The sequence below is a fragment of the Caretta caretta genome, chromosome 11 (assembly GCF_965140235.1).
Source record: "Caretta caretta isolate rCarCar2 chromosome 11, rCarCar1.hap1, whole genome shotgun sequence".
Taxonomy (NCBI): Eukaryota; Metazoa; Chordata; order Testudines; family Cheloniidae; genus Caretta; species Caretta caretta.
Genome location: NC_134216.1, coordinates 9,934,995 through 9,947,365, shown reverse-complemented (window position 1 = coordinate 9,947,365; position 12,371 = coordinate 9,934,995). Strand labels below are relative to the sequence as shown.

The 12,371-nt window shown below is 48.0% G+C and overlaps 1 protein-coding gene across 2 annotated transcripts in view; it reads right to left on the bottom strand.

Annotated features, from left to right (window-relative positions):
- The window catches only part of SLC15A2 (solute carrier family 15 member 2), a 74,387-nt gene that overhangs the window by 54,673 nt on the left and 7,343 nt on the right, over positions 1-12,371 (bottom strand). The window contains exon 2 of one of the 2 annotated variants that reach the window (XM_048869977.2): positions 5,512-5,558. In XM_048869977.2, coding sequence (XP_048725934.1) covers positions 5,512-5,558 — 47 coding nt within the window. Of the gene's footprint in view, positions 1-5,511; positions 5,694-12,371 lie in introns of those variants that run through there. The other variant, XM_048869976.2, reaches the window with a different exon arrangement.

The window sequence follows — 12,371 nt, the reverse complement described above, 5'->3', positions numbered from 1 at the left end:
GGGCTGGGGATGTGGGGTGTAGGGTATAGGGAAGGTGCTCTGGGCTGGGACTGAGGGGTTCAGAGGGTGGGAGGGGGATCAGGGCTGGGGCAGGGGGTTGAGGCACAGGAGGGGGTGAGAGGTGCAGGCTCCGGGTGACACTTACCTCAAGCAGTTCCCGGAAGCAGTGGCATGTCCCCGCTATGCGGAGCCACAGCTAGGCACCTCTGTGCGCTGCCTCGTCCGCAGACACCGCCCCTGCAGCTCCCATTGCTTGTGGTTCCTGGCCAATGGGAGCTGCAGAGCTGGTGCTTAGAGTGGTGAGCAGCGTGCGGAGCCCCCTGGCTGCCCCTAAGATTAGGAGACGAAAGGGAGACATGCCGCTGCTTCCGGGAGCCACACGGAGCCACGGCAGGCAAGGAGCCTCCCTTAGGCCTGCGGCACCGCTGACCGGACTTGTCAGGATCCCTTTTCGACTTGGCATTTTGGTCGAAAACCAGACACCCAGCAACCCTAGGGTCACCTTCCCTCCCTAAGGCATGTTCCACCCTCTGAGGCTTGGACTTCCTTCAGCTTTTCTTTTGCTCCCTCACCCCCATGGCTACTGCTCCATCAATGAGCCGGAGTCAGCGTTCATCTGCTACTCCTGCTGGGGCTGGGCTTCCCTCCAGTGGGTCCCCTCCTCTCCTTCTGCTGAGGCCTTCTGAGCAGGACACCAACTCTCCCTCCCCACCTGATGCTGCTTCTTCCACTGAGGAGTCCTCTTAGCAGTTCCATCACTCTCTGTAGCTGTGGCTGCCCGCCAGGCTCTCACAGCAGCGCTCCCCCATCTCCCACCAGGCTCTCTTGCCCCAGACACATGGAACTGTCCCACCAGGTTTACAAAGAGGGAGAAGACCAGCTCCTTCCAATTTTGCCAATCTGTATCCCCCTGGCCCAATTCATCTATTCAGCGCTCCCTTCTCTGGACAATTCAGTTCTGCCCACTCACCAGTTCTGCACCCCTCTTCCCCCAGATTCTGTCTCTAGTTTACTCCTACTGTGGCTGGAGTTGGTACTTAACCTGCCTTTATCACAGAGTAACTGCCCCTCTCTCTTATTCCAAGAACAGAACAATGTTGTATCGGAAGATTTATTTTTTTTTTTTAAATACAACTGGTGTATAATTCCTCTGAGCCTGAATCTCACCTAACCAAGGCTAGCTTTACACTCTCAGAGTAAAACTCAAGGGATTTAATTTAAATACAAATGAGTCTTGACAGGACCACAGAGTGTGCCTCAGTCATTCCTTCTATATGCTCTTTGTCCAAGCATTGCTGCTTAGCCTCACTTCCTCACAACAGGGGACGTGCCTCTTCACAACACGGCCTATCCCATACCAGATAGGGACAGCCCAAGGTAGGAAGAGAGAGGGACTCATTACACCCGGAGGCTGGGTCTACACTGCGAAGTTAGGTGGACACAAGTCACCTCGCATCGACCTAGTTGTGCACGTGTCTACACTTTCATTTTAATCCCACCGATGTAAGCACCTCATTACGGCCATGCAGTAACACCCAGCTCCCCCATTACGGCCACGCAGTAACACCCAGCTCCCCCATTACGGTCACGCAGTAACACCCAGCTCCCCAAATGGCATTGAGGACCTGGTGCTTGCAACACTTGTGACAATAGTGCAGAGCTTTGCAGGTTCCATCCTACTGTCAGAGATGGCAGACGGCAAGGAGGGCTGTGTGAGCTCCTGGGATTTTTTAAAAAGGCGTGAAAATGATGGGGTATGGATGACATTATGGGATGGAGAAAATTGCATGCTGAGAACTTGCTCCCAATTACTCTGCATGACTAATTTCTGCATCACCATGCATTGCCAAAACTTCCCCAAAGACAGTGCAGTGGCAAATTGCACACTGGGATACCTACCCATGGTACACCGCACTACGCAGAGACACAAGTACTCCTGGTGAGTACCTGTAGAAGCTGAGTATTCATGCACATGAGTGACATATTAACTGCAGCGACTTTATGCCAACATAACTTGTGTCAGCCAAAGTTCGTAGTGTAGACATGGCCTGACTCATAGGTAGGGCTCCTTGTCTATCTCTGAGGTAATGGAAGTCATGGATTCCGTGACTTCTGCAGTGGCCAGCGTGGCTGACCCCTGGGCCGCCCAAGCAGCTGGCTCTGGGGCCAGCTGCTCAGGTGACCCCGGGGACAGCCACACCAGCCGCTGCTCAGGCAGCCCCCAGCAGCAGGCCCAGGGCGGCCGGAGCAGCCATGATCTGTTGGCCCCGGCAGCGGTCCCCAGCAGCGGTCCCCGGGTAGCCGGCCAAAGGAGTCACGGTCTGCTGGCCCCTGCAGCGGTCTCCGGGCAGCCGGCTGGAGGAGCCAGGGTCTGCTGGCCCTGGCAGTGGTCCCAGGGAGGCTGGCTGGAGCAGCCAGGGTGCACAACCCACAGCAGCTGGTACTGCTGGCCCCGACCCCCCACAACAGTCCTCCTTCCCCCCAAGATTTAGTCACAGGTATTTTTAGTAAAAGTCATGGACAGGTCATGGGGCTGTGAATTTTTGTTTATTGCCCATGACCTGTCCATGACTCTTACTAAAAATACCAGTGACTAAATCATAGCCTACTCATGGGTGGTGTTTGTGTTTTTAATTTCTTAAAGAGCCATATTATGGGGCCAAAATGACAGGAGATCTGGTCTTCCCAGTGGATTTGAGCTCCTGAAAGATGGAAATACTGATCTCCTGTTTTTTCAGACTCAAAAATGGTTCACAAAACACAAATACAGATGCCAAAATAGATATGTTTATTCAAGTATACCCAAATATTGAGGCATTTGGGTTTATTTTCATTCCTGGAGTGACAGAAGATTTTAATCTCAAATACCAGTTTAACAATACTTTTTTTTGGCCAGGAATGTACAAGGGCAATGAAAGACAATATGAGTGAACTAAAAAAGAATAAAAAAAATAAACCTTCAAGAATTTAACCCCATTTGTCTAAACACAAATATTTTGGTGCATCATTTCAAACACATTTTTCATCTCTTATTTATGGGATAAAGACTTCCGCCATCATACCTATTTCTTCAGAAACCTTCTGACCCTGTGCCCTGGTTGAGCAATTGTTATTAATGTTATTTGTTATTTACTCTGTAGCTATAAAGCCTGGAATACAGTTTGTAAGCAAGATCCTACACAAGGGGGCTTATTCCTCAGATTTCTGTACTAGCACCCCTTGTTAATTAGCCCCCAAAGCCTAAAAACTTGCAAATATTGCAAATGTGGATGCACACCCAGGCACACACACATACACATCCACACCCCAGAGTGTAATAGATTCATAGATACTACGGTCAGAAGGGACCATTATGATCATCTAGTCCGATCTCCTGCACAATGCACACCACAGAATCTCACCCACCCACTCCTGCGAAAAACCTCTCACCTATGTCTGAGCTATTGAAGTCCTCAAATCGTGGTTTAATGTCTGCCTTTCTCCACCAAGTTGTTTGTAACCAAGAAAAAGCAGAGAAAGTGAACTATGCAATTCTGTCTTTTTTTGCAAACAGAAATAAAACTACATGAACACTTCCGCCCATCCAGAAATTTGCAAGAGATTCCTGATTTTCACAGTCCTGTGCTGCTAGCATGCAGCAAATTTAAAAAGTGACAAATTTAGGGCCCAATTCTGCAGATGCTTATTGCCACGTTTAGTGATGCCTACCCACTGAAAGTAAATTCCACTTGCTCACATCAGTGATCACTCACAGAGCTGTGCAAATAACTGACTTTTTGGTTCTCTGGTCATTTGGAAAAAATTGCGCGCGGTGGGGGGGACGACGACGGGGGACGGAATTGCTTTAGGTCAACCAGAAACAAAAAGGCTTTGGCAAATCAAAAGATCATTTTGGGGCACCCAGTGTTTTGTTTGACTTGAAGCAAAACATTTCCTTTCATTTGGGACGATTTTTTCCTTTTCTAATTTTTTTAAATAAAATTGAAGTAAATTTCAAAGTGGAAAGTCACTGTGAATCAAAGAGATCAAAATGCTTTGTTTCAAACAAAACAAACATTTCAAATGAATCAAAACATTTCGATTTTTTAGGGGAAAAAATCCTCTTTTCTTCCGACCAAAACAATGGCAAATTCGACACGGATTTGTAAAATGTTTCGGTTGCCCTGACTGCATTTTTCAGTGAAAAAAAGTTACATCTGAAAAACTTCACCCAGCTGTAACTACGAATGCTGCGTGTAGCAATTGTCTGCAGTATCGGGGCTTCAGCTCATGATGTGGCAATGTTGTGTAGCGAGGAGCCAGTGAAGTGGTATCTTCCCAAACTGATGCTGCATCAGCATGTGGTGTCATCTAGGAAGCAGAAGGAGGCAGCATAATTCAGAGAAATAAACACAGGCTTGACCGTTAAGAAATCCTGCATCGTTGTCCCAGCTCAGTCACGGACTTGCTCTGTGGCCTTGGGGCAAAACTTTCAAACTTGGGTATCTAAAATTAGACACCTAAATCCATACTTAGGACCAGCTTCTGCCACACTTACGGACACTGAATAGTAGCACTTCACTCTGCAACTAGTCCCATTGAAATCAGTGGTGCTGCTCTTGGAGTAATGAGCTACTCAGAGTATACAGAGGTGGAAGAATCTGTTACCTAGATAAGGGCACGATTTGCAGAAGTGTTGAGCGCTCACAGATCCCAAGGAAGTTGATTCTCTTCATGTTTGAAAATCAGGCCCCATATGAAGGTGTCTGTATATTGATTTAGGGCCCAGATCCTCAAAAGTATGTTTTAGGTGCCTAACTCCCGTTGGCTTTAGAATTAAAAGTAAATATTCCCATTTATGAGCACAAAATAGCAGCCATTTGTATGGGCCCCAGAAGTCAGGCCCAGAAAAAGCAAACTCAGTGGAAGCATGACAAAATGCGTAGGTCTCAATCACTTGATGAGAACTCGCCTGAGGGGCGGCACACGTGTCAAAGCTGCATGGCGAGAAAATGATTTGCTAGATCTGCCTTTAAGTCTCAGCAGTACATTTAAACCGGAGCCTCTCACTCTGGACAGGGAGCACTGGAATGTGCGGCAATGGCCAGGGCTAGCACCGCATCTGTTTCACTGCTCAGCAGCATCTGGAAACTGCCTCTTTACTGGCTTTTCAACAAACTGTGCAAATAAATAGGCCCACTTCCGAGCCCCTACGCTCCTCCCTGCCCTCCAGATCTTCACTTCAAAGGAACCATCCTGCAAGAGAAGGAGCCTCCACCAGAAAGGTATGAATCAAAGCTGCATTTCCCAAAGAATCTGACAGCTCATTTTCCCCCATAAACTGCCCTTTCTTCATTTAATCCCGTTAGCAGAGGGGATTTTGTTTTGAGTTTTTAATGCTCATTCCAATCCAAGGCAAGGAGTGTCTGTCTGCAGGCACAGCACGACAGGGGAAGGAACAGAGTGATCCTGTGAGGTTTGGCGTGAACAAAACAGAAAGCAAAAAAAAAGGGATCTCGATGTAATACTCACCCGGGATTTTTTCTGAGAAGAGAAATCTCCTCTGGGGGGATCATCTCCTGCAGGAATAAAAGCAAATACAGCTTCCGTTGGTTTGTTTTTCTGAAAAGTGTTCATCTCCCTTCTTGCCTTGTCTCACACCATGGTATGTGGCTGTTGTGAGTTGACTGGAAGACTTCCAGCTGCAGGGCTTGGAGTTTGATTCAGTTAAGTTAACCCTAATCAAGCGCATTTCTGCACTGGTGGGGATGATGCTAGGAGTGACAACAACAGAACTGTTGTAGTAGCTCATCCTAAATCACTAACGGATTTGGGTTCTCAGCACTTTGCATTGTTTGCTTGGCACTCCCCCGGCTATTGTGCATGAACTAACTTGACAAAGAACCGTGTGCCACAAAGATATGATCCCAAGAACAAATGCCAGATCCAAACACCCCTGGAGACTGTGGAAGCTCAGATTGAGGAGCAAAGTTTGCATCTCAGGCCAATCTCAGTAATAAATGATTTATTAAATTCTTTCCAGAGCTAAATGGTGGGCTGGAGAAAAGTACCACATGGATAGCACAGTGACAACATAAAAGATATTACCTCACCCACCTTGTCTCTCTAACAAGCTACTTGTGGGTTATACTTGCTGCACCAACCTCTGTTGCTCCTTTCCCTTTCAGACTGTAGACCTTATGGGTTCCTGCACCCCATTAAATAAGTCCCACTCTGCTCTCAGCACATAGATACACTAGATATTTTCCCCGCATTCAGCCCCCCATAGCAATCCTGCATTCCCCTGTAGAACCATTTAATCTTCTCCCCCCCTGTCAAGGTTCCTCCCCCACTCTGAACTCTAGGGTACAGATGTGGGGACCTGCATGAAAAACCTCCTAAGCTTATCTTTACCAGCTTAGGTCAAAACTTCCCCGAGGTACAAAATATTCCACCCGTTGTCCTTGGATTGGCCGCTACCACCACCAAACTAATACTGGTTACTGGGGAAGAGCTGTTTGGACACGTCTTTCCCCCCAAAATACATCCCAAAACCTTGCACCCCACTTCCTGGACAAGGTTTGGTAAAAAGCCTCACCAATTTGCCTAGGTGACTACAGACCCAGACCCTTGCATCTTAAGAACAATGAACAATCCTCCCAACACTTGCACCCCCCCTTTCCTGGGAAATGTTGGATAAAAAGCCTCACCAATTTGCCTAGGTGACTACAGACCCAGACCCTTGGATCTTAAGAACAATGAACAATCCTCCCAACACTCGCACCCCCCGTTTCCTGGGAAATGTTGGATAAAAAGCCTCACCAATTTGCATAGGTGACCACAGACCCAAACCCTTGGATCTGAGAACAATGAAAAAGCATTCAGTTTTCTTACAAGAAGACTTTTAATAAAAATAGAAGTAAATAGAAATAAAGAAATCCCCCCTGTAAAATCAGGATGGTAGATACCTTACAGGGTAATTAGATTCAAAACATAGAGAACCCCTCTAGGCAAAACCTTAAGTTACAAAAAAGATACACAGACAGAAATAGTTATTCTATTCAGCACAATTCTTTTCTCAGCCATTTAAAGAAATCATAATCTAACACGTACCTAGCTAGATTACTTACTAAAAGTTCTAAGGCTCCATTCCTGGTCTATCCCTGGCAAAGACAGACACACAGACCCTTTGTTTCTCTCCCTCCTCCCAGCTTTTGAAAGTATCTTGTCTCCTCATTGGTCATTTTGGTCAGGTGCCAGCGAGGTTACCTTTAGCTTCTTAACCCTTTACAGGTGAGAGGAGCTTTCCCCTTGCCAGGAGGGATTTCAAAGGGGTTTACCCTTCCCTTTATATTTATGACACCCCCATACAGAGCCCTCCCCCATGGTCCACCAGGACAGCCCCAAGTTGGACCCCCCACAATTCACTGCCACATTTCCCCCTGAAAGAAGGCCTAAATCCCTCCCCCTGTAGAAAGGGGAGAGTGATCACTTAAGGTGAGCTCTTACCAGCAGGAGAGGGTGGGGGGGAGGAACCTTTTGTAGTGATAATCAAGGTGGGCCATTTCCAGCAGTTGACAAGAATGTCTGAGGAACAGTGCGGGGTGGGGTGGGGATAAACATGGGGAAATAGTTTTACTTTGTGTAATGACCCATCCACTCCCAGTCTCTATTCACGCCTAAGTGCCCCTCTGCCATCTACGTTAGTCAGGCTGGACAGTCTCTGCGTAGGAGAGGGAACGTCGATGTACCAGCAACGCCGGTACAGGTAAGTAACTGTTTTCATGTTCTCTCCACAGGTACCAATGCGGAGAGTGGACCAGATGATACGTCTGAGGGAAGGGAGCAGAAGGAGACTCCGCCGATTGGAAGGCATGAGATGCACTGTCCTAGGGTTGGGGGTTCCACGACCACCACTCCCAAGAGAAGGAGGAGGGTGGTGGTTGTCGGGGACTCTCTCCTCAGGGGGACTGAGTCATCTATCTGCCACCCCGACCGGGAAAACCGAGAAGTCTGCTGCTTGCCAGGAACTAAGATTCGCGATGTGACAGAGAGACTGCTGAGACTCATCAAGCCCTCGGATCGCTACCGCTTCCTGCTTCTCCACGTGGGCACCAATGATACTGCCAAGAATGACCTTGAGCAGATCACTGCAGACTACGTGGCTCTGGGAAGAAGGATAAAGGAGTTTGAGGCGCAAGTCGTGTTCTCGTCCATCCTCCCCATGGAAGGAAAAGGCCTGGGTAGGGACCGTCGAATCGTGGAAGTCAACGAATGGCTATGCAGGTGGTGTCGGAGAGAAGGCTTTGGATTCTTTGACCATGGGACGGTGTTCCAAGAAGGAGGAGTGTGAGGCAGAGACGGGCTTCACCTAACGAAGAGAGGGAAGAGCATCTTCACAAGCAGGCTGGCTAACCTTGTGAGGAGGGCTTTAAACTAGGTTCACCGGGGGAAGAAGACCAAAGCCCTGAGGTAAGTGGGGAAGTGGGATACCGGGAGGAAGCACGAGCAGGAGTGCATGGGGGGGGGGGGGGGGGGGCTCCTGCCTCATACTGAGAAAGAGGGGTGATCAGCGAGTTATCTCAAGTGCCTATACACAAATGCACGAAGCCTGGGAAACAAGCAGAGAGAACTGGAAGTCCTAGCAAAGTCAAGGAATTATGATGTGATTGGAATAACAGAGACTTGGTGGGATAACTCACATGGATGGATATAAGCTGTTCAGGAAGGACAGGCAGGGCAGAAAAGGTGGGGGAGTAGCACTGTATGTAAGAGAGCAGTATGACTGCTCCGAGCTCAAGAATGAAACTGCAGAAAAACATGAGAGTCTCTGGATTAAGGTTAGAAGTGTGAGCAACAAAGGTGATGTCGTGGTGGGAGTCTACTATAGACCACCAGACCAGGGGGATGGGGTGGACGAGGCTTTCTTCCGGCAACTCACAGAAGTTACTAGATCGCACGCTCTGGTTCTCATGGGAGACTTCAATCACCCTGATATCTGCTGGGAGAACAATACTGCGGTGCACAGACAATCCAGGAAGTTTTTGGAAAACGTAGGGGACAATTTCATGGTGCAAGTCCTGGAGGAACCAACTAGGGGCAGAGCTCTTCTTGACCTGCTGCTCACAAACCGGGAAGAATTAGTAGGGGAAGCAAAAGTGGATGGGAACTTGGGAGGCAGTGACCATGAGATGGTCAAGTTCAGGATCCTGACACAAGGAAGAAAGGAAAGCAGCAGAATACGGACCCTGGAATTCAGAAAAGCAGACTTTGACTCCCTCAGCGAGCTGATGGGCAAGATCCCCTGGGAGAATAACATGAGGGGGAAAGGAGTCCAGGAGAGCTGGCTGTATTTTAAAGAATCCTTATTGAGGTTACAGGAACAAACCATCCCGATGTGCAGAAAGAATAGTAAATATGACAGGTGACCGGCTTGGCTTAACAGTGAAATCCTTGCTGATCTTAAATACAAAAAAGAAGCTTACAAGAAGTGGAAGATTGGACAAATGACCAGGGAAGAGTATAAAAATATTGCTCGGGCATGCAGGAGTGAAATCAGGAATGCCAAATCACACCTGGAGTTGCAGCTAACAAGAGATGTTAAGAGTAACAAGAAGGGTTTCTTCAGGTATGTTAGCAACAACAAGGAGGTCAAGGAAAGTGTGGGCCCCTTACTGAATGAGGGAGGCAACCTAGTGATAGAGGACGTGGAAAAAGCTAATGTACTCAATGCTTTTTTTTGCCTCTGTCTTCACGAACAAGGTCAGCTCCCAGACTACTGCACTGGACAGCACAGCATGGGGAGGAGGTGACCAGCTCTCTGTGGACAAAGAAGTGGTTCGGGACTATTTAGAAAAGCTGGACGTGCACAAGTCCATGGGGCCGGATGTGCTGCATCCGAGAGTGCTAAAGGAGTTGGCGGATGTGATTGCAGAGTCATTGGCCATTATCTTTGAAAACTCATGGCGATTGGGGGAGGTCCCGGACGACTGGAAAAAGGTTAATGTAGTGCCCATCTTTAAAAAAGGGAAGAAGGAGGATCCTGGGAACTAAAGGCCAGTCAGCCTCACCTCAGTTCCTGGAAAAATCATGGAGCAGGTCCTCAAGGAATCAATTCTGCAGAACTTAGAGGAGAGGAAAGTGATCAGGAACAGTCAGCATTGATTCACCAAGGGCAAGTCATGCCTGACTAATCTAATTGCCTTCTGTGACGAGATAACTGGCTCTGTGGATGAAGGGAAAGCAGTGGATGTGTTGTTCCTTGACTTTAGCAAAGCTTTTGACACGGTCTCCCACAGTATTCTTGCCAGCAAGTTAAAGAAGTATGGGCTGGATGAATGGACTATAAGGTGGATAGAAAGCTGGCTAGATCATCGAGCTCAACGGGTAGTGATCAATGGCTCCATGTCTAGTTGGCAGCTGGTATCAAGTGGAGTGCCCCAAGGGTCAGTCCTGGGGCCGGTTTTGTTCAATATCTTCATAAATGATCTGGAGGATGGTGTGGATTGCACCCTCAGCAAGTTTGCAGATGACACTAAACTGGGAGGAGAGGTAAATATGCTGGAGGGTAGGGATAGGATACAGAGGGCCCTAGACAAATTAGAGAATTGGGCCAAAAGAAATCTGATGAGGTTCAACAAGGACAAGTGCAGAGTCCTGCACTTAGGATGGAAGAATCCCAGGTACTGCTACAGACTAGGGACCGAATGGCTAAGCAGCAGTTCTGCAGAAAAGGACCTAGGGGTTACAGTGGACGAGAAGCTGGACATGAGTCAACAGTGTGCCCTTGTTGCCAAGAAGGCCAATGGCATTTTGGGATGTTAAGTAGGGGCATTGCCAGCAGATCGAGGGACGTGATCGTTCCCCTCTATTCAACACTGGTGAGGCTTCATCTGGAGTACTGTGTCCAGTTTTGGGCCCCACACTACAAGAAGGATGTGGAAAAATTGGAAAGAGTCCAGCGGAGAGCAACCAAAATGATTAGGGGACTGGAACACATGAGTTATGAGGAGAGGCTGAGGGAACTGGGGATGTTTAGTCTACGGAAGAGAAGAATGAGGGGGGATTTGATAGCTGCTTTCAACTACCTGAAAGGGGGTTCCAAAGAGGATGGCTCTAGACTGTTCTCAGTGGTAGCAGATGACAGAACAAGGAGTAATGGTCTCAAGTTGCAGTGGGGGAGATTTAGGTTGGATATTAGGAAAAACTTTTTCACTAGGAGGATGGTGAAACACTGGAATACGTTACCTAGGGAGGTGGTGGAATCTCCTTCCTTAGAAGTTTTTAAGGTCAGGCTTGACAAAGCCCTGGCTGGGATGATTTAGTTGGGGATTGGTCCTGCTTTGAGCAGGAGGTTGGACTAGATGACCTCCTGAGGTCCCTTCCAACCCTGATATTCTATGATTCTATGAGAGTGGGTGGACACAGATCGGACGTCAAGAATTATAACATTCAAAAACCAGTTGAAGAACACTTCAATCTCTCTGGTCACTCAATTACAGACCTAAAAGTGGCAATGCTTCAACAAGAAAACTTCAAAAACAGACTCCAAGGAGAGGCTGCTGAATTGGAATTAATTTGCAAACTGGATACAATTAACATGTTTATCCACCCCCCCACCCCCCACTGTTCCTCAGACATTCTTGTCAACTGCTGGAAATGGCCCACCTTGATTATCACTACAAAAGGTCCCCCCCCCCGTACCCCCCGCTCTCCTGCTGGTAATAGCTCACCTTAAGTGATCACTCTGGTTACAGTGTGTATGGTAACACCCATTGTTTCATGTTCTCTATGTATATAAATCTCCCCACTGTATTTTCCACTGAATGCATCCGATGAAGTGAGCTGTAGCTCACTCAAGCTTATGCTCAAATATATTTGTTAGTCTCTAAGGGTATGTCTACACTACGGAATAAGGTCGAATTTATAGAAGTCGGTTTTTTTAGAAATCGGTTTTATATATTCGAGTGTGTGTGTCCCCACAGAAAATGCTCTAAGTGCATTAAGTGCATTAACTCAGCGGAGCGCTTCCACAGTACCGAGGCTAGAGTCGACTTCCGGAGCGTTGCACTGTGGGTAGCTATCCCACAGTTCCCGCAGTCTCCGATGCCCATTGGAATTCTGGGTTGAGATCCCAATGCCTGATGGGGCTAAAACATTGTCGCGGGTGGTTCTGGGTACATATCGTCAGGCCCCCGTTCCCTCCCTCCCTCGGTGAAAGCAAGGGCAGACAATTGTTTTGCGCCTTTTTTCCTGAGTTACCTGTGCAGACGCCATACCACGGCAAGCATGGAGCCCGCTCAGGTAACCGTCACCCTATGTCTCCTGGGTGCTGGCAGACGCGGTACGGCTTTGCTGCACAGTAGCAGCAACCCATTGCCTTCTGGCAGCAG